This window comes from Anguilla rostrata, chromosome 3 (assembly GCF_018555375.3).
Source record: "Anguilla rostrata isolate EN2019 chromosome 3, ASM1855537v3, whole genome shotgun sequence".
Taxonomy (NCBI): Eukaryota; Metazoa; Chordata; class Actinopteri; order Anguilliformes; family Anguillidae; genus Anguilla; species Anguilla rostrata.
The window spans coordinates 29330848-29354130 of record NC_057935.1 but is presented as its reverse complement, the minus strand read 5'-3'; the positions used below and the strand labels follow the sequence as shown (position 1 = coordinate 29354130).

Below are 23283 nucleotides of genomic sequence, written 5' to 3'. Positions count from 1 at the left end.
ACGACAAAGCGCTTCTCGTCACATTAATACCGCTAATTAAATCAACCGCCAGTAAACTGCATCAGAGAAATTAGCTGTTTCAACCGGGTCGCTACACAAAACGCTACGTTAATGTTTCAAAAAAAATAAAAATGCCGTAATCGTTCGCTTCAACTTTTCAGCTTTCGATAACGCTAATAAATTGAACATAACTTTTGTCTTCAGGTAACAAGTAAACGCATTAGCTCTCTGTGTCGCGTGACAGTGGAGTGCTGCAAAAGGGAGTGATTGAAGGCTAATATTAACCAATTTAAAATCAGCATTAAAGGTAAGAATGTCAAGCTCACGATTGATTAGAAGGGTCACCGTCAGCTCACAAGGCACATACTGAGTGTACTAACTAGCGAATGTACAGAGAAAGAGACGTTCGACTGAAAAAAGAAAAAAAAAAAGGTTGCACCAGAACAATTATTTGCACTCGCACAAATGCTCCCAATTATATTTCGAAGTCGCACAGATTAAATTTTGGGAGCATATGCGACCAAAATGGTCGCAATTTCGAGCCCTGTTTGAGACATTGACGAAAATGTTAAACTATTCGAATTAAAAAATGAAAGAATGTATCTAAGTGTGTCTGTCTGGTGTTTATTTGTTTTAGAGAGGCACCATATGTTTCAGATGCAGACCTAATTTTACTTAGTGTTACAATAAATAATTTTAAATCGTCCCGCTGAGATAAAGTCATTTGTTTTGGTCATGGAAATTCAGTTAAAGGTTGTGGAGAAGTCATGGAAAAGTCATTGAAAATCATTGGTGAAAAAGTGTATGAACCCTGAAAATTGGTTGACAATGTTAATAATGTTAATATTATAATAATAATAATATAATAATGTTAAATATTCTTTAATAAAGTTATTTGTTTAACCCTCTGGGGTCTGAGGGTTAAATGAGGCACACTGGTGATTGTGCCTGCTCTGACATTTGTGTAAATTTCATCAACCTTTTATGCAGTGATTCCAAAGTGTTTCATATCTCTGTTTTCAGCACAAACTCAGCTACAATAATATGGCAGCAGTAAGTAGGTCATAATCATAAGTGGATTGTAAATTGCTCTAAAATCACACAAACTGTAAACAGTAGTTTTGAACATGCACAGGAATGTTGTAATAAAACACACTAAACAATTGTGACTAAGACGTTTGGTCACTGAAATGTGTTCATCAAGGTCTTGGGTATCAAATGATGACAAAATATTTTAGCAAATCCAATGAGAAATATAAAATAAATTGCTAAATGTTAGTGTTGTGCCTAATATTTTTCAACACCAGGTGAGAATGGGAGGGCAAATGGCCTTTCTGTAATGAATATGCATTGGGTACATGCCTCCCCACCACTAATACAAAGTATGAAGTAAACTATATGCATGGAGGATGAGATGAGACTGGTGGCCTCTTAGCTACTGGTGAACTAGGCCGTGTTTCCTGATCAGCATCTCTGTAAATATGATGAAAACAAAATTGTTAGGAAATGTGACATCAAATCAAAATTTATTTATATAGCACATTTCCTTCAACAGGTGAAAATTAAATGTGCTTTACAAAATAGGGACAAACCACTAACTAATGAAAACAAAATGTAGGAAATGTGACATGGTTACATCATATACAAACGAAGAACCAAACAAACACAACCAGACGCAGAGACAGAAGCAATGGTTAGAATTGTTCGTAGTGTGGGAATTTACAAGCGCGCATATTAGTGAATATTCCTACAAACACACAGAGAATGTAATACAGCACACATTTACAAATAATGCAAGCTATCAACGAAACAACATAAGCTAAACTAAATAAACATTGATATTCTTCTACTTCTACTCTACACGCAACTCATCAATAACAATGCCTCAATCTGAAGTAGGCTAGGTCTGTTTAGCTAAGAGGTTATTTTATTGCTATTTCCCAAGCTTACTTACAGTATGCTAATATTGATTGTACGAGGATACTAAGTTTTCGAATCTTAGCCACGCCACTACACGCCAGGCATGGGCTATATTACCAATATGATCGAAAAAAGTACAGTCTACCTGCGACTTCTAACACAACCAGACGCAGAGAGCCTAGCCTATAATTTTGAGATGCAATAGTTTGAATCGTTCGTAGTATGGGAATTTACAAATGTGCATATTGCTGGATATTCCTACAAACACAGATACGTTGCAATACAGTACACATATATATGATCATAAGAAATATACTTACGCATGAAGTTGATCCTCAGCTGGATCAGTTCACTGTTCGAAATGACACCGCACTTCATCAGTGTCGGCTTCCGGACGGACCATTTTCCAAAATTAAACAAAATGTTTACCTCAAAAGAAGTGAATTAGGCTACACTTTCTATCCTGACATTCTATCCCGCTTTCGCAGGCTTGGTATTTCTCTCATGGATCTTGCATCGCCCCTCCCCTATACTCCTTCTATGGAGAGTAATTGTAATGACGTTTACCTTTTGAATGCGATATGGGCGGACTTCCTACTGAGCGAAATTCACATAGTAATGAGTAAGGATTAACGAAGCATACATGGTCTAATTAATCAAATGTAAAACTTTTAAAACAATTCCTATTATTTGCCAATGGGCGCATTGGAAAGTCGCGATTCTAAGGTTTCTGTCAATGCTTTTGTTGCGTCTGTATGATAACAGCTTGTGAAGTTAATCATCCAAATAGAAACAAAAGATAATTTCATCTTGTCGAGCTCCCGACCCCAGAGGGTTAACCACTTAGTGCAAAGCCCCTAGTGGTTGGCATGCCGGCGTGCCAAGATTACTGAACTCAGACATTCAGTGCTACTGCAACCAAAGTATGAGTTAAAAACAGAAAGGCTTTGTTTTAGTTTAATTAGTTTTCATTAGTAGATGATACACGACAACTCTGCCGAATATGGAGTTTCGCAGTGCCACCATTGTTGCTCTGGTATTCATTTAACTTGCACCCCCTCCCTGCAGTCTCATCTGCAACTATACCCTCCACCCATGCCATAATGGACAATATTGTCTATCTGGGCATTCATAAAAATATTCTTTCACCACTCAAAAATCGTATTCCGTCATAGCAACAAGATAAACCTGACAATACCCCTAAGCTATGCCAATACAGCAGTGAAAACGCTGCTCAATAACGAAATAAACGAGACAAAGTTTTAAAAAATGATACCATGTCATTCTACAGTCAATATCTGGGACTAAATATTGAATAAATATACAACCTTACTATTGGTTTTACATGTTGAGATGTCCTTTTTGAGTATATATGAGTCCTCATATATTGTCTTGGACAATCCGTTTGTGAAATATACATGCATTTGTGATTCCTGGGTACCTTCCAAAATAGCTGTGCGTAATACCACACGTGTTGTTTACGGCGTTGTCGCCCTTTTTAGTACAGTCTGGCTTGATTGACAATTCATTTATTCAGTAGGTGAGAGTATAAGCTTTCTAATGATGTATAACATGTCTAATTTTGCTTTTGGAATAGCGTTTTTTAGGTCAGCGTGACCAAAATTTTTCTTATCGCGTTCACTTACGCATTCACTCTGTGTTAGCAGCAAAAGATGCTGCACCTAACGAAACGTGGTCAACAATTTTTCATAATTTCTAGGAACATACTGTTATTATTGAGGCATAGCTAAGCCATATGTTTGCTGATTGACCTATCTGACATTGTTTTCTGGAGCAAAACAGAAGCAGTTAGACTGTATCATTGATTTACTGTCTCTCTCTATCTACTGAACACAGATAGAATTTCATCATTGCTATGTAAGTATTAATGCTCAATATTTCGGTTATATACGTTATTTTTTTAATTGAGTGTCTTTAAATAGGTTAGTGATATTATATAACGTGGATATTTCACACTGTAATGTAAGCGTTAGCTAGTAGTGTAATGGTTTTTGTGATGCATGCAACAGTGATGACGAGAGTGTTGGAACATTGCCAAAACGTGGTGGAAAATTGTTTTCATATCGTCCCATCCCCATACAAGAAAACATACGAGAGTACAGAGTAGGGATGAAACGGTTACCGGTTTTAATGATAACCATGGTAAAATTCCCGACGGTTAGTATTACCGTTTCAAATTTAAATTATCATTAAAACCGTGTTTGATTACCACGCTTTGAAAAACTCACGGCCTACTGTCCAGATTCAACCAAAGTTAGCAACAGTCTCCCAGGCGCAGGCACAGCATGCAGCGTTGGATTTATTTATTTATTTTTTTCAGTGACATTCCATTTTGCATTTTTGTATAATATCGCATTTATAATTGTTATTTTCTGTTAAAAACATTTCATTCATATTCAGGGAGATAGTGAACTACTTGCAAGTTAAATGACACGTGTAGCCGTTTACTAACACCCACCATTTCAGGCTGAAAAATAACCCGTTAAACCAGAGAAATTGCCAAATTGTAGAATCTTTATTGCTGCAGAATGCAGCAAGGCTGACCGCATCGGCGTAGGAACGGACGCCACAACGAAACTTCCAGCACGTCACAACGGATACAACAGCTGTTTTAGAATGTCATTGCATCGTTTTTGCAGCTCGGATCAAAATCGGTGTGACAGTACCAAATGAGACATTTGTTTAGTTTATGCTTGCAGTGCCACATCCAAGACATTTAAACTGCAAAGCTACACCTCCAACCTAAAGGTTAAGTTAGGTACATGTAACAGCTAAGTTAGGTAGCCTACATGTAACGGAGCGAGTCCTCCGTTCCTTAATATCACGCAAATGCTACGTGTAACTTTGTTTACCATTTAAAAAAATGCAAGGATGTAATTTTTGGAAATGGTTTTATTTTTTTTTCATTGTTGTAATTGAATTGGTGAAATGTTTTTAACTGATTCCAGGAACTTGATTGAAGTGTAGTTCTGCCATTCTGTAAACCCGACCTGTAAAAGGTTAAAGTTAGCATTCAAAGCCATAGCTGGGGCGCCATGGTCTATGTGCTGCACTGGTTGTTAACTGTGCACGTAACGAGGCACGTAACTATAAATAGTACTGCCGTAGGATTTCACACTAATAACCGGAACATTTGTGTTTGTAATTTGTTTGGAAATGCGCACGAGAAAATTAACTTCGTAAAAGGTGAAATGTAGTAGTACAACTTACCGCATTGTTTGGTTTGGTGTGGTGTTGGCAGTATCCAGGGATGCAAAAGAGGCGGCGCTGTCTTCTGCAAAACTTTATTGATTCAGGAGAATGTAACAATTAGGGCTGCCCCCTAATAGTCGACCAAACCATTAGTCGATGAGAACAGTCTTAGTCGACCAAGTTTTCATTGGTCGGTTAGTCACAGGAAAGAAAAAAAAAAAAAAAACCCCTCAAACTCCATTCGGGAGCTGTCGTTAAAAAATGATTAGACTATATTGGGCAGGAAATCATCCAAAGTGTGGGATCATTTTGAGTGTGTAAAGGACGACCCCAAGAAGGTGACATGCAAACTCTGCATGCAAATATGTTTGCGTAGGTGTTTTTTTACTCTGTCTCGTACTTTAGTTTGGTCCCTGGGGTCCGGTTTGCTGTCGGACTTCCACTCACCATGTACGAAGCATGCATGCGCAATGTGTAGTAGAGCATGACAACCTGTAATGTTCTGCAGGCCGTATTCCACAAATGCATGACATTAAAGCTAAACAATGTACTCTTATCTGCCGATAGCCATTTCAAAGTCGGACCTTAACATGAACAGTTACACTTTTTGCATCTTGCATTCTGACCTCAGAAAAAATTTAGTTTTCATTCCATATTGAGGCTACTTCTCCGTAGGACTGTTTATTTTTGCACTGATATTTCAGTTTGCTGTGTATTTATTTGTTTGTTTATGTAATTTATATGTATTTACATTTTAAAAAGAAACGAAAATATTTTTTTCAATTTAGTTTTTTAACAAAAAGCTGGTTTTTTTTATTTATCATTTGTTTTATAAGTTATTGTGTTGGTGTTACAAGTTCATAGGTTGTGTGATGTCATACTGTGTTGAAATAAATTAACATGTTCAGTCTCCTTGCTGGTTGTTCCGACACATTCAGAATCATTACCGCTTTTTCCGTTAGCATTGTCGTTATCAGGTGGCTCGCTTTGTGCGTGCACTTGTAAAATTTATATTTTAAAGTCTCATTATTACGGTTTTGTAATTCTCTGTAATGTAGCACAGTTTTAACAATGTTACTTATAATATTCTTTCTCAGCCCTGGAACTCAAACCATTTTCTGATGCCCCAAAAATATATATATTTAAATAATTAATTTTATATCATAAACTTGCGATGACTAGTCGACTAATGGCTTGAACTAACGACTACTAGTCGACTAGGAAAATCTTTGGTCGGGGGCAGCCCTAGTAACAATACTCTACCAGATGTGGGGGGAGATTGTAACCACAGTTCTTCTTCTGTTAAAGGAGTACCATGGTGATTTTCACACTTTCTCGGTTTTATGTGCTATTTGCACAAGAGGCATTGAAGAAACACAATGAGCAAAGTATTAAATATGTCCGTTCTGTATTTTTGGAGAAATTTGCGTTTTAAATTCATCGTCCTATTTTCAACCGGTTGAGAAAGTTGTCATTTTGCTACGTCACGAATACAGTAACTACTCCCATTTCCACGCCCCGTAAAGAAATCTGACAGGACACACCGTCCTGCTGTTCAGACAATGCAAATTTTTCACTAACGTTAGGTTCACTTAAATTAGAGTGCCTTTAGATTATTTCTGGTTATACTCATTTAGCTAGCTAGCTAACGTTAGCTAGCTAGGAGGTTTGCTTTCATAAGGCAATGTTATCGATAACGTTAGCTTGCTAGTTTGCTTTTATGAGGACGTTAAAGTTGTGCTTTTATCTTAACTTGGCTAGCTAGATATCAAAAATTATAATTGGATATAAGTCAACGTCCTTACCTTAGCTATCTACCGATACTTGATATACTAGCCCTACTAACCTAGCTAGCTTGTGAAAATTCAGTCTCCCAAAGAGAGCGCGTATCATGGGGGTAGCTATGGTAACGGGGCACGGTCTGTCAATCATAGCTAACTGACAGTTCTCATTACCACGCCCAGACGGTTCGGGTGAATTTTTATCGTGGGAAATTTAGGCTTAGAAAAATACGTTTTAAAGTGCATTGAAATGACTGAAGAATTAAAAAATTATGCACATTTGTTTTGTTGTTGCCTGAAGACAACTGGGAAGTGTCACGTTCAACCACCATGGTACTCCTTTAAAATTGTTAGTGTGTTGTGTGGAAATATTTTTACATTAAGATGTGCATTATTGTTACAATTGATATCTTTTAGGTCAGTATTGTAAATTGTATAATTGTAAACTTTAATTGATTTCCCTTAGTTGGAATGTTCCAGGGGATGAGCTTAGGAGAGGAATCTATATAAGCCAGTCCCAATCATTTAGTGGGAGGAGAACTGAGGAGATGGAGTTGCGCGATTCAATAATTGAGTATCTACAAAATGTTTATACCGCTTCATTATATTTTTTGTTCTTTGTTTCCAAGTGCTTTTGTATGTTTGTTTGTTAGTTTGTAAATAGTTCTGCCAGCCATAATTTCTTCCTGCACCTGTGGAAAAATAAATCCCTCACTGGAGGTGTGCACTTGACTTGTGTGATTCCATTACTGCTGTAGTTGCTCTACCTTCCCGTCACAGTACACATTAAAGTAACAGGTCAATATAGCTTGCTTTATATTAACTTACCTTTTATTGTATTGAATAAAATATCACTCTGGAACTCTGTTGTAATGTGTTTTAATTATGGCCGTCGACCGGTTAAGAAAATGAGTTGGTTAATTTTTTTCCATTAGTTGGATTAATCGATCGATTAATCTGTAAATTTTAAACCTGTTCATTCCAGTGAATTTTTACGTTCCAATGACATCTTGTTTCAGAAATCTCCTTTCTTTGAAATGAAAACGTAGCTTAACCTTTTATTGAAGCTATTTGACAAAATATATATTTTATCCCTTAGTAACATTCCAACAGGAATATATTTTTCTCCACAGTGCACTCTCCCTCAATCCTCTCAGTCCGACGTAAATGTCCATTTGAATCTCTCGGAATCTGATGTAAGCTTATCTCTCCGTCTCTCTTCCGGACCCTGAAAGTAGATAAGAGAATAGTCCGTTTGACTATTCAAACTGACTATAGTTAATTTGTCTAACAACATCACCGCGGCCACTAATGTTTCCAATCACATATAGCTACTGTAGCACTAGAACAACCATCGCATAGTTGTGTGCTGCCCTGTTTTTCAAAAGCTTCTTAATCACTTTAGCACTGCCACCTAATGATCAATAATGAGCAAAAAATAATTGGCCTGTAGTTTATCCCACAATTAAGCCAAATAAATGAAATAGAAAATTCTTACCTGGAATTATGCTTTCATGTCCCTCTAAAGCCAGTTCTGTAAGCAAAGGAGGATGTTGACATTCTCCGGGTTGAGCGAAGACCGCAGTTTATTCACAACCAGTCCTGCCGTGCTGAGTACCCTCTCACACGGTACAGAGGTGGCTGGGACGCAAAGCAGTCGCATGGCAAGCTTTGCAAGCTGTGGCAGTTGCAACTGGTGGATCTTTCACCATTCGAGGGAGTTTGCAAAATCATCATCCAGCTCAGCCAACGATTGTAGACTACCAATTCCCCTGCAAGTGTTGGCTTCGGCTGCTCTGAATCCACCAAGGTGTTATCAGCATGGAAACAAAGTTTTCTGAAAGACTGGAGCTATCCGGGGGGCTTGCTCCAAGTTCAGTTCTCGTCCCATCTTGAGAATTTCATCCCAGACAGCTTCACGTCTCTCTGTTGCGTTGCATTGAAGTGTCTTAAAGCGAGGGTCGAGAGCAGTGGCCACCTCGTATTTCTTGATCCATGACCAGTAAGGCTGTCAAAAGTGCCATGAAATTGAGTTTGAATATTAGCTTTTGTAATTAGTTAGACTTCGAATATATTCGAATATCATTTGCCTATAATTCAATTAAGCTGCTTTTTGTCGGGCGCGTGATGCACGTATGCATGTGACGCTCCCTCTAAACTAGCCTGCACGTTATTTTCCACAAGCGGGCAGTAGAATAGAGGACATCGGTGAACTTTAATACTAGGTTAGTACATCTGGGGCCTCATTTATAAAACGTATTTTAGATCAACTGTGTGGCGCGTACGTAGAAAATCACGTCAAAGGAGTGATTTATAAAATTTCAACATGACTCGATTTGACTGTGGAAATGGCTGTGGGTCTACGTCAGGTCTTCACTTGACGGATGCACGCAAGTTCATTTTACAAATGAGCCCCCTGCAGTTTCTATAGCCTAATGCGCAAATGAATAAAGCACATTCCCATGGATGTAATTTGCCACAACTCGGCATTTATTAATCACAATAATAGGGAATTGATTGTTTATAGGAAATCCCTGTTTATTTCTTAACACAAAAACGATTAAAACGGCTAATCCCTGTAGCCTAAAACAACATAAACAAACTAAACCGACTAAGTAAATTAACTTTTTATCATTCAGTTTTATCAAAATCTTCAGAACAGAAAGCAAACATAGCCTGCCAAGGGGACATTATTTAGCCTAAATTGTTAGCTGACTAGATCTGTTGAACGAAGTGAAAAAAGAGACTGGCTCGCCAGGCTAGCTGACCAGTAACGTTAGGTGTCCATGGAGCTGAAAGTATCACCGGAGGTTATTGACAAGGAAAACCAGATGATACACTTGCTCTGGGTCCAGGGCCGAACGTTTTTTGTTGACAGAGGAAGTAACGCTAGCATAGGAAATGAACTTTGTGTGCATGAATATGATTCGCCGCATGAAATTAAAGCCTGTATATTCATGTTCATTACAAAACGCGGGATCCAAAACTAATATTTGAATGCTCAAATTTAGGTTCGAACTTACAAAAAGAAAAGATTTTCGAATAGTTTTCAAACTTTTTGACAGCCCTAAAGACCAGTTGTCCATTCTGAAGGTTAGATCCTCCATCAGGGTAGTTTTGAATCGTTCAATGAATGCTGGGTTGTTTTCGGAAATTGTCATCTGCGCCCGCAGGTGAGATACAGCTGGAATGACAACACTGCCAGTGACATACTCGCTTCCACCGAACAATTCTGTAACATCCAAGCATGGTTTCAGTGCAATTTTCAGTTTGGCTAGCTGCTCCCACTCGACCGCAGAGAGAGCCCTCAGTGTCGGTTTTGTTTCAACGATGCTGTCGACAGCGTCTTTTACTTCAAGTAGACTGCTGATCATGTTGCGGGTCCTATTCCATCGCGTGGGGATGTTTTGTTCCAAACATTTGTCAGGGAGTCCAAGTTCCTCTACTTTTGAACATAGCTCGTTCTTGCTAACAGAGCTGTGCTTAAAATTGCAAACAATTTTACGACAGCGATTCAGCAACCTGTCAATTGACGCAGTCTCCAAACCTTTCTTAATGCTCAACTGGAGCGTGTGTGCTGCACAAAACACGCTGTCAAAGTCTGTTCTGTTCATGCCCAAAGCGATATTCCTTGCGTTGTCTGTGCATACGGCCTCAATTTTTCCATTCAGATTCCATTCTTCAACGACATCTCGGAATTCAGTTGCGCACTGGTCCGCTGTGTGGCGTTCGGTGACATGTTTTACTTGCAGAGTGGCACTGTGAAAAATCCATCCATCATCAATCCAATGCGCTGTGACTCCCAGATAACTCATTTGATATTGAGGTCCAAAAGTCCCGTCAGACTGACAGTTAGCTTTACTTAGCACTTGTTCCAGCTTAGTTTTCCCCTCCTCAAACAGGTGCTTTATGTTCGTTGTCACCGTCGATCATGCTGGAAGTCGATATTCCTTTGAATCCAATGTGAGCTGTGGGACTGCTTCTAACCCCCTGTCCTTGACCATGTTAATTGGCTGGCCACTTGATGCAATCCAGACTGAAATTCCGTTGGTAAGTGCTTTTCTTTTTGAGGCACTTAGTGTTGACTTGAAATCTAGAGTAGTTTGCTTAACGTTATGTGCTGCCGAGTTAGCTGAGTCAGTTGTGACAGGGTGTGTGGAGTAGGGATGTATCCGAATACTGTATTCGGGAAAGCACGAATAATGCGATGGAAAGAGATATTTCTTCTATCCGAAGTTGCTCGTTATTATTCGGATTTGGGAAAGAAAAAAATAAGTCAGCTCAATGTCGCGTTCTCATAGCCTCTATCTAACACACACACACACACACAGAGAGAGAGAGAGAGAGAGAGAGAGAGAGAGAGGCCGTTACACACACCAATAAACTTTGAGCCACTGCGCTGCAAAACGTTTAATAAATAAGTTCCATGTGTCAGCCACTATATAAAAATGCCCATTCTGTTTGCAACATAGGACTTTGATTTCACTAACTAGTCATTTAATTTACTACACATTATTGAAAAATGATCGGTATATTCTGTAGTCGCCCCCACCGAGTCAGGGCACAGCAGGCAGCGGGCTGAGAGCTGACCGTTCCCGGCTATCACTCAGGGAAACTCTCGCATCGAGGAGGAGGTGCGGGAGCTAGCGAGACACAAGTCTGGTGTGGCAGCTGGATTTCTTTCAAACCCCTGCAACCTATGCATCAAAATCAAGCTTAGAAACCTGTAGTTTTTAGCTGCGTTTGTTAATTTCCTCCTTTAAAAAAGCCCAGTAGAAATATTGAAAAAAATGACGTTTTACCTTGTATTTCAGTCGGTATTCATCCGTTTAAGATGTAACATGCTGTATGTATCGTCATAGGTCCTGGCTATAACGAACACAAAATCCATTCATGGTAACAGACTTTGCCACCAAGGGAAAATATGAGGTCATCAAATGGTTTGCAGTCTATTCAAACTTAGTTCTGTAGGGGGAAATAAATAAATAAATAAAGATAAAACAGGCAAAAAAAAGTTCATGTAGGCTATTACTGTTATATACTGTTGTAAAGTAGTAATTCACGTTTCCCTAGCGAACAGCAGTAACGTTAACACATCAAGAAATGCGAACGCAGCATCAAATTATATGTTTCTATATATCTTTACTGTAAATAGTGGGGGGGGGGGGGTTGCTGGGGTTCAGACAATTAATAAAACTTAGTTTAGTTAAAAAAAAAAAAAAAAAAAAAAAAAGATGAAAAGTACAGTATGAGGATGTGGAAATATATTTCATAATGAATTATCTGCTATTGCATTGCCAGTGAATATTAGGTTAGAAAATACAACATTTGCCTGATTTAACGTGACTTCTGGTATAAACCACGCCCACTTCCTGTGTTCTATCCGAATACAGATAACTTTGTTGGTTGAACAGATACAGATAATGACGTCTCTGCACACCCCTAGCGTCTTGCGACCTCGCGACCCGGATGTTAGTGACCTTTGCGCAACCTGCTGTTTTCGAAAAACAGCAACTGCTCTGCGCATTTAAAATGTAAAAAATCACATTTAAAAAACGATTTATTCATTTAAAATTAGTTGGCGATTAAAGCATTAGTTGATTAATCGGGCCAATTAATATGTTAATTGGTACAGACCTAGTTTTAATGGAGGAATATTTATTTATTTATTAGGGGTCCAAGCAGCGAAGCTGGTGGAACCCTATTGTATCTGATAGGATTATTATTATTAGGGGTCCAAGCAGCGAAGCTGGTGGAACCCTATTGTATCTGTTAGGATTATTAGGGGTCCAAGCAGCGAAGCTGGTGGAACCCTATTGTATCTGTTAGGATTATTAGGGGTCCAAGCAGTGAAGCTGGTGGAACCCTATTGTATTTGTTAGGATTATTATTCTTATTTTTCTCTGCTAAAAGTGTCTGAGGCTCAGCAACCATAAGTCCCAGAGCAACCAAACCATACTAGGCTATTAAAGGTTTGTTATTAAAAGCGTTTTAGGATGAGAGGATGAATACTTTTCTTTAGCATGGATCCATATGAAGACAGTATCTGGTGAGTTTGTTTAGTCTTTAAATCTGTCATTATGCTGAGAAATAGCTAAACCATTTTATTGGTAGGTTTTGAGTTTCTGTGCACACGCACGAAAACACGCTGGTATAATAAAACAATGATGGCAATACATATATAGTTCGCTTCGTTTCGTTGCTACCATAACATAACAAACTATCTTGTGTCTACAGCTGCAGTTTCTCGCTGCAATTTCTAATATTGAATATAAACAAAAGACGCAATTTATGCTGTACTCTGCCAATGTCTAAATAAATAATACGGTACTCCGAGTGCAGGTAGCAGGGGTGGCGAGTTGATATTTCGTTTTTTGCTACTAAAAGTTTGTTAGTAAAAGCTTTGAGAGGATGAATCATTACTTTTCTTGGATCCATTTGAAGACAATATCGGGTGAGTTCGTTTAGTCTTTAAATTCGTCATTATGCTGAGAGAAATCGTATTCTCAATTTAATCTGTAAATTGACTGTAAGCTTAGGGTTGTAACTAGGTAGTTGTTTCATAGGTGACTTAACTAGTCTGAACTATTGCTTGTATTTTTGCATAGACTGCTGTGTTGCTGTTCTTGTTTGTGTTACTGTTAATCAGTTTAACCTACAGGGTCCAAGTTGAACTATGCGGTTGTCCCTGCACTTGGAACGGTACTTCTCTCTAGGGTTTTCGACACACTTGTTCCAAACGGCTGGCTCTTATTATTTTGCTTCTTGGCAAACTGAACCCTGGCCATCCTGTTTTTGCTGCAGAGTAGTGGTTTCCATCTTGCAGTGTAGCCTTTTTAGTTCTGTTCTGGAGTCTTCTGTAGTAGTCACTGACACATCCATGCCTACCTCCTGAAGAGTGTTTCTGCTCCGTCTGACAGGTTTTTTTTTTTTCTTTATTATGGTGAGAATTATTTGGCCATCAACTGGTGAGGTCTTGCTTAGCCTACCAGGTGATTACTGAGCTCATCAGTGCTCTCCTTCTTATGAATGATGTTCCAAACAGTTAATTCGATAAGCAATAAGGTTTGGCCTATGTCGCTGTTTTTGTCTTATTTCTCAGCCTCCTTCTGAATGATAATGAAGCCTTCCTTCATTATCATTATCACAACACTGGTCTTTATGTTTACAAATACCTATAATAGACTCCAAAGGCAATCAGAAGCCTAGAATCAAGGCTAGATACTGAAAGCTCTCTTATACCTGCATTAAGGAAACAATTGAACACACCTGACTAATCAGAAACACCCGTGAAGCCATTTGTCCCAAACATTATGGTGCTATGAAATGGGGAGACTGTAAAAAGTGCTGTTATTTCTCTATTGTGAAACCAAAATGTGTAAAAAATACCCTTTAATAAAAGGTTAGAATTTGCACTTTAACCACATTTCACCCCACAGATTTTGACACATTTTCCTCCTGAAACAGCACAAAACACCTGAAAAAAGGTCTGCATATTCCATCTGTACTGGCTTGGAGGAAAAAAATGTCTAAAAAGCCAAAACAATGAAGCAGCTGTGTAAAATACTATCAGAACTAATAAGGTTGATCAAAAACACCTTTGTTGTCCTCTTCGCGTACTTTGTATTGTATCCAGACTGCTGACGTTTTGGGAAAGATATAGGCTAGCGGCAGCCAGTCGGCAGTCGTTGTAATCTAGCCTAAATAACTACCCAACGTTAATATTTCCAAACGATAAATATTGCACCCCTAACCCCAAAAATGCTTCGCTATATGTAACGTGGTGTAACTAAGATATTTGCATGGCTAGACTATCTAGACATGTTGCAGCTATGAAACAAATACCTCTTCCAATCTATTTCAGTCAACGTTTGGAAATGTGTTGTCTTGGCTGAATTTTATAGCTAGACTGTATTCCACAAAGTGAATTTATTGTTGTTATTATTATTATTATTATTATTATTACAGAAGAGTACGATGAAAAAGAATACATCAGTAATTATGTAATAATAACAGCACGTCAATAATACAATAAATACTACTACTACTGCTAATAATAGTAATACTGATATTATTACAAACCTTTGCCTGATTTATCCTGCTTATAGCTTGTCAACTCAATTAATCCTTACAATAATGGTCATAAGGTTTGTAAGGTTTTAAGATGCTACAGCTCTTACTTCTTCATCAGGTAACAGCTAAACAACAGCTTAAATAACCCACCCTAATGTTCATTCATTAACTTTACGTTCTAGTTTGTCTTACTGTTGTAGTAATGATCGAGCACTGTACACCAAGTTTTTGTCAGCTGGCTTACCAGACTCGTTTGATTTACATATCTCACAAGTTCCTTTGTTTCCAACAAAGTTTCTTTAAGTTTGGTGGGATGGGTCTTGCTTTCATAGGTAAAAACAGCATTGCAAGCCCTACACTGTACATGACCAGTGAGCTTTTTGTCTCTTGTCACAACAACGTCATATATCCACAACGAAGCCGTTTCCATTTCATTTGGGATTTGCAGAAGTTCTCCCTTTACAAATGTTTCATTTCGTCCACTGCGTAGTTAGAGGCTCACACACATGTAGTACAAAGAGTGTGTGTGCACAAAATGAGTGGAAAAGTTTATTTCTTCAAATAAAAACACATTTAAAACATAAATTGTAATTCCTTTTCATTTATAAAGATACAAAACCCGAACCCTGGACTGAGCCTGAAGGTGTATGTGAGGGGAAAAAATGTCCCAAACTCGGCCCGTAACCAGATACTTTGTTGGGTCCTGTTGGGCTTGGGTCGGGTTGCAAACCTCTGCTTTATTTATGAATCTACTTTAATGACACCTTTTTCGATCCAAGCTGAAATAATGGACATACAAGCAGCTGGTTTATGTGTTTAGCAAAGGTGGGGTGAAGGTGGGTTTGAGGCTCTACTTTACTGTCATGCTTACGCTTTTCTCCATGGCTTTTCAGTTCTGAAGCAGAGGAGGGTGGCAGATGCTGCCTTGTTCTCTGAGCTGCACAGGAAGCTCCAGACACAGGTCAGGGCATTGCCTCAGCACAGCTGACATGTTATAATGAGGGTTTGTTGGAATTGCTACTAAGGTCTGTTTTTTTTAAATCTGGAACATAACCCATTATGACAAGAACTGGCACACTTTGTCATTTACCAAAAAATTTGAGTATCTCGCACTGCCCCAAGCCTGGATTTCAACATACCAAAGGTCTCTGCCTCCACTGTGACCTTGCAAGCTATGATGCAAAATGACAATCTGTGATAAAATACTACCTGATATTTGCATGGAATTCTATCTCACAAATCACACCACTGGAACCACTATAGCCTGTGTTTTAATGTGCTCTACCACATTTACACAAATAGTGCCTTCGTAGTACATTCCCCAAGCTTTGTATCATAAAGTTACGATTAAATTAGCAGATGCTTACATTAGATAATTTTTTCAAGTCAGAATATGAGTCTGATGGCAATCTATTAAAATGATAGGAATCAAGTCTTGGATTGAATTTTAGAGTCTGGAGTTCATTTTGAGTCATAACTATAATAGTGGCTTTGTGTGCTCATTGAATGGCACTTGTGTGGACAGTTTAGAAACCGGTGACAAAACCATGCTGTTATGTTTTGGGCCTAATTTTTCTGTGTTTGCTGTGCAGGGTGTACTGAAGCACAGATGGTCAATCCTATACCTGCTGCTCAGTCTGTGTGAAGACCCCCGAAAACCATCCAGGGTACCTGACCCAGTCACACCTCTCATACTCTTTCAATGAAATCTTCATTATACAGCAATTAAACATTGCTATATCAACCAGCCTTGAATCTGTAATCGAAAATTCATATCCTGTATATTACTTCAATACTTAACACTCAAGTATTGGGGTAAATTGCATTTCAGGTAATGCAGTAAAAATTGATGTTCAGTAAAGTTGAAGTGCTCCTGTTATTTTTAACCAATTGAATTTTAATTCATTTCCTGAAATGAATTCAACTCAATTCAACACCACTTATAAATGCCCTGCTCTGCTGCTTTGGTGAATACGTACAGTACATTACCAGTAATGTAATTACACCAATCAAATTTGTTGATGGAATGATGTTGTTTTTTTAAATGACTTCATATTATGTATTCACAGATGCCTTTAATGGGGATGATTTCTGTAACGCACATTTAAAAATATTGTATGTCTGTTTGGCTGAATATATATTGGAACAGTGCAGGTGGTGCAGCTTTCTCACAGGTACAGTGGCATTGATGCCCCCAGTTTTGTCCTCTGCAGGATGCCAGCTTTGGAGCACTGATTGCTCAGGCCCTGCCCCGAGATGCTCACTCCACCCCCTTCTACTGTGCCCGCCCCCAGAGCCTGTCGCTCAGCCACCCTGAACGATTTAGCCTTGCCCAGAACCCCAATAGCATGGGCACCAGTGGGGTCAGCAGCCTGGGGGTGTACAGTCTTAATGGGCCCCAGATTCTGTTGGCAGGGTGAGTTGTTTATCTTCCACGCCCCATCACTAACCAGCTCCTAATTAACACCCTTTTAGAATAATGGTAGTAAAACTGATAATTGTTGTAAACAGAATGAATATAATCATATGAATAAGTGCTTCCTAAAATCATACACTTTAATATACACAATTTCAAAACAAACACTAATACCATTGGTATAACTAAAAATAGAGAACTGTGAAATGCATTGTAATGTTGCCTGTTTGTTGGCTTCTGTTAATGCATTTAAATGTAGTGGTTCTCAGACTCTAACGTGCGTTTCCCATCACCAGGCACCAGACTGCAGCGGAGTCGCTCCGCCAGCCGCTGGGTTCTCACCTTGCCTGGAACCTACTCCCCACTGCCTCCCCCTCTTTTGCACCTACCTCACGGGGCCCGCTACTACCTGTCATCACATCTGCAAGGTCTGCTCTGCGGCAACAGAGAGACGGGGACAGCAATGGTATGTACCTGATTTTAGAAACTGTTCATTAGTCTGCAGGGATGGGATTGTACTGGATGTTGCCAGATTAATCAGGCAATTCCAGACCCTAAATATTTCAGCCAAAGAGGGGTAGGTCATAAACACATGCACACCCGCATGCACATCAGGAGCTTTTTCTGATTGAATGTTCATCAGTGAACCAATACTAGGGGCCTAGAGATATTTAGGGCTGAAAACTCCTAGTTTTCCCTAATAACATGATGTAATCTGTTGTGATTGGTCTCCTGAGCCACAGCGTGACTGAGTGCTGTCACCCTGGAGTGCTGCTACATTCTCCAAATTCTGCCTGAAGCGTGGCAAGATTTTGAGAAGTTGGAGGATGATAAGTATGTCTTGCAACGAATGTAAAAAGAAACTGCTGTTTCCAGGTAACACTACCAATTTAGATCGCTTTAATAGATAGCACCCTTCCTTGCTCCTATCCTCAAGTAACAAATCTACACAGCATTAAGTGTAATTTTATTTTGGTAGAGGCATCACAAACAAAATTGGGGATGTTGTGCTGGCTGGGTTAACATAGTCAATAGAGAGCCATTTAATAAATTGATCAAAACCATTACCCCAGGTTACCAGCCGCCTTGTAGAGAGACTGTTTTTCAAATGCATACGGCCTGAAAGCAAGAGCTTGCACACAAATTAACAGAATGCGGTTCTATCTAACTATCACCACACATGCATGGATGCTAGCCTATGCCAAAAGCATATCTGTGAACAGAACCAGTGTTCCATTAGCTGCTACAAGCAGCTAATGGAACATCACACTGTTAATGATTTTTCAGAGAAAATAAACAGTACAGTTGGTGAATATGATTTTCCAAGGTAGTATCATGCGTCTGCGACGATGCAGCTAACATGTATCAGGTCTGTTGGGGTTTAACCCTATATAGCTAGCTGGATAATGTGTATTGGCCGCTACAGGGCTCCTATTAGAGAGCACTGAGTCACCAGGTGGAGTTCAACTTCTTTTATCCGTTGTAAAACGGTAAAATAATTACAGACAGCTATAAACTGTACATATCAATAATAGTTTCTGAAATAAAGCACAAAGAAATGGTACACGAATATCACAGCTCTTAAATATCTTCTCTCATCAAAGAATAAGCTGTTAATCACTAATTATCAATTACTGAAATAAAATGTACAATTCTTATGCTGTGTAAATGAAATAAGCATCCTCCTCAATTCAGTGATAAAACAGAAGCAGTTATTCTTCCTTTAAATATAATGTTTAGCCCCAAAAATCGTACCACACATTCGCTACAAACATGCATGGACATGTACAATAGGAAGTTAACTAACTAGCCAAATACTGATAGCAGCTTTGCTCTAAGTTGAGTAATAACGTCCATCTTAACCAAATTAACCCCAGATAAGTATACTTAACATGCGGTACTCATTATTACGAACTGAAAACAACTCAAGAAGAGCTTAATCTGCCGCAATAATAGGTATATATAGAGTCCAAAACTAACATTGTCTCTGACTTCTGTACAGGCAACCGCCGTAATGAAAGGAAGGCACGAAAATTCTTCGCGAATGTCTCTGAGGATAATGATGCATAACTTACGTAATTGTTGTACGTAATTGGCGTAGCCGATAACTATATATGATATAAGCCACACAGTCTCTGTAACGTGAAGAATTCACAACAAGGTCATTTCATTACTGAAAGTTGCTGCACATGCATGTCAGAGAGGCATGTTTTCTGTGAGATGTGCAGGGCATACACTGAATCTTTGCATTCAACACTGTTCTGAGGGTGTGCAAAACTTAGCAGTGGCTGTACTCAGCAGTGGCTGGAGCGAGACTGCTGGTGGGGCATTTCATAAAAGAAAACTGGCGACCACTGCTTTAAAGCAAAAGCAATGCAAAATGCTGACTACAAAAATCCCACTGAAATTGATTCAGGATTCACCCACTAGATGGAACGCTTACATGGCGGGGTGACTCATTGCGATGGCCAGTTTTTGCAGTGATGTCAAACCCAGATGTGATATGGCATGTCTGATTGGAGATTTTACAGGCTGATTGACATGCTTGCATAACACAGGATTTGGTTGCACTACACCAAATGTCATTTTGTCCTCGCTTCTTTCTTAATTACGTAGCACGCACTGTAATCTGATGTTGCTTCTCGCAGATACTTAAAAATTTTTTTTGACCTCAAACGTATTTCATCTACACTATGGCAAAGAATTACATGTCCCTCACAGAGGTAATGGTAGGGAGGGCAAAACAGAGCTTTAGAATGTCGCCAGCAGTGCATGCGCGTGAGCTTAACAATACATTTCTCACGGAAAAGGTTTGTCGCCTTATTTTAGGTCATTACAGTGGTGATAGAAGTGACAAGAATTAAGTGGTATTGTGCTGTTAGACTTTATTGATCACCGTACAAGGTTAATGTAAAGTAACTAGCACATTCTGACAGCACTAACCCATAAAAATGTACTTTGAATGGTACTTGCTCAATCGAACGGTAAATGTGAAAAACATTTGATTATAGACAGCGGCACCAAACTTGTCCATGACACCCTCAATAAAGGGCAAAAGTCACAGTAGAAGATTGAATTAAATCTTTAAAAGTTATGTATTTTCTGAATCGTTGTCGATTCTGCTTGGCCATAGTGAGTGAAACTAGGCTATCTGAGCATATAGTTGCTATGTAAATTACATCAGAAGAATTCAGTCTTGTTGTTTGCTACCTAAACTTCACAGCACACTCATCGCCGTTATCATGATTGTAGCATGAAGTGTCTATTTTCTAAATCCATTTAAACCATTCACCAATGAGCTGGGACTGAAGTTATAAGGCGGGATTTATCTAGTGTCCAGCGAAAATATTTACCTGGCTATCAGTCAGAATTCTGAGAGAACCAACTGCCATAAATGAGCGCGTAAAATCTACCAGTAAGGGCTATTATGTCGTCAATGGATCAGAACCCCATAAATGTATCTATTGGTTTTCAGTGCTGTCAGAGTCCCAATCTTATCATTGATGGAATTTTGGGAAGGTGCAAGCTAAAAGGCCACAAAAACAGCCAATATATCACATTAACATTCCATATATGTACAATCGCTGTTCACAATACGTTAATTTAAGGCTAAACTTATATTTTAATCACAATACTTATGTTAATTTCCGGAAATACATTTTTTGATTGTCCTCTCTAGTAATGGAGGAGATTCTTGAAGTGAGTCAGAGGGTAAGAGTGACAGTGGCTCTGAGGCTGAAAGCATCGACTCCATTGTTGATACTCTATTTGTCGCCGTCAACATGTACTAACTTAAGTGAAGTAATAACTTTATTTCTGCCTAGGATGAATTTTAGTCGTGGCAGCCATTTGGAATATAGCATTTATTATTTTTTAGAAAGACCTTCCATTTTTATTTGCAATATAGTGCATTATGTTGCTCATATCATTTATTGTGACTGAATGATTGGTCAAGTCATATCATGTATTGTAGAATTAGTGTTGGAGTTTACTGCAGTGGACGCGAGGGTTGCCTCGATGCGACTGCATGTGGCAGAGGAAAACTTTGACTGTTATTTGCGCTTATGCACCTAATAGCAGTTCAGAGTAGAGCCCGACCGATATATCGGTGTGGCCGATATATCGGCCATTATTTGACTTTTTTGACAACATCGGGATCGGCAGTTATGCCGCCGATGTGTCCCGATGTTTTATAAGTATAATAAACAAAAAAAACAATGATTATTTATCTGTACTTGTCTGTTCGAACATCGTAATTGCTATTTACTAGAATTATCGAGTAGAGGGGGCTCTAATACAAGTGTGAACTGCAGCAGCTGACGCGCTACTTCTCTAATAAGACGTGTCACTCGTGCCTCATCCAGTATTCTCCACTGCAAGACTTGTCTGCACAGATTCGATTGCCGCAATAAAGGTATGTATATTTAGTGAAAGTTTTTTTAATTAAATGCGTTTATACGACCACTATGTTTATCAATCCTAATTATCAAGCGAGCGAGCTAGCTAACATATTTGGTTCACTTTAGCAAGCTAGCTGGCTAGCAAGCCTTTATGAAGTGGCAGTGAGCACATAAGCAGCGTAGGATCTACATTTCCAGAGGACATCGCTGTATCTCAAATAAATAACCAGCCAAAATAAAATGGTGATTGAATGCATCACTCATTTGTTTTTTTATCTGAGATAATGATATTAGCTACTATATGATGCTGTGTCAATGGCCAACGCGTTATTGCAAGCAAGTGTGTCATCTAGTCACACGTCATCGTAGCAAGCTAACCAGACAGTAAAAACGCAGATAAAACACTTCTAACTGGATCTTTTTAAGCCATGTTATCTCGCTTTGTCGTGATAACATGAGAGAAGGATTGCTGTTGGAGAAGTGAATCAACCAACAGTTAGCGCGGGTAACCTGCACGAAAGCGCATTGTAGTTTTTTTCACGTATTTCATCCAGTCAATTTAATTTCATCTAACGTTACACTTGATTCACTCGTTAGCTCCGCTAGATAATGTCTTACTCTTTGAGATCATGTAGTAGAAATAAAATAAAAAAAATATAATTCATTTAACTTACTGAGAATATATAATAAGAAATAATGAGGCTGTGTCAGTAGCTAATGCGTTATTGCGAGCGAGTGTCATCTAGTCACGCGTCAGAGCGCATTGTAGTTATTTTCACCACCGAATTCTTATGGACAGGGACGCTCGCTAGATAGTCTTACTCTTTGAGATCATGTAGTAGGAATAAAATAAGAAAATATAATTAATGTACTGAGAATAGATGCTAAGAAATAATAACAAATTAATAATAATAATAATAATAATAATAACAACAACAACAATAATAATATTCATAAAAATACATGTTTGAAACTGGAAAACAGATTTTTTTAAATTAATTTTTTATAGATGGCTGGAAAAGAAAGGAGTAAAAGCAAGGTGTGGGGTTATTTTGATTTCACACACTTAAAGATGGTGTTAATATATATATTTAATTTAATAGCATCTTTTACTTTTTGTCTAAAAAGTTCTTTGTGTGTTTATTTTTATTTTTATTTGTTTGCTTATAAGTTAAATGTTCTTAAATATAGAAACTTTAATAAAATATAATAAAAAAAGTTTTTCAAATTGATTTAAAAATGTTGCACTTTTTGACAAAATATCGGTCAAAACATCTGTAATCGGTGGGCTAGGACTTTCCAAAATCGGGATCGGCATCGGACCCAAAAATCTGGCATCGGTCGGGCTCTAGTTCAGAGTATTCAACCTTCTTGGAGAAGGTGGGACGGGTGCTGGAAAAGGTCCCGCTTACAGACTCCATTGTCGTACTGGGAGACTTCAATGCTCACGCTGGCAATGGCTGGGAAACTTGGAGGGACG

The 23283-nt window shown here is 38.6% G+C and overlaps 1 protein-coding gene across 4 annotated transcripts in view; it reads left to right on the top strand.

The window, feature by feature from the left end:
• tubgcp3 (tubulin gamma complex component 3) overlaps window positions 1-23283 on the top strand; it is a 172319-nt gene that overhangs the window by 10929 nt on the left and 138107 nt on the right. For all 4 annotated transcript variants that reach the window (XR_010329237.1, XM_064329869.1, XM_064329870.1 and 1 more), the window contains exons 3-6: window positions 15881-15948; window positions 16580-16654; window positions 17201-17403; window positions 17700-17869. Coding sequence is in view for 3 of the 4 variants with exons in the window: in XM_064329869.1 (XP_064185939.1) it covers window positions 15881-15948; window positions 16580-16654; window positions 17201-17403; window positions 17700-17869 (516 nt within the window). In the remaining variant the exon portion in view is untranslated. The remainder of the gene's footprint in view (window positions 1-15880; window positions 15949-16579; window positions 16655-17200; window positions 17404-17699; window positions 17870-23283) is intronic.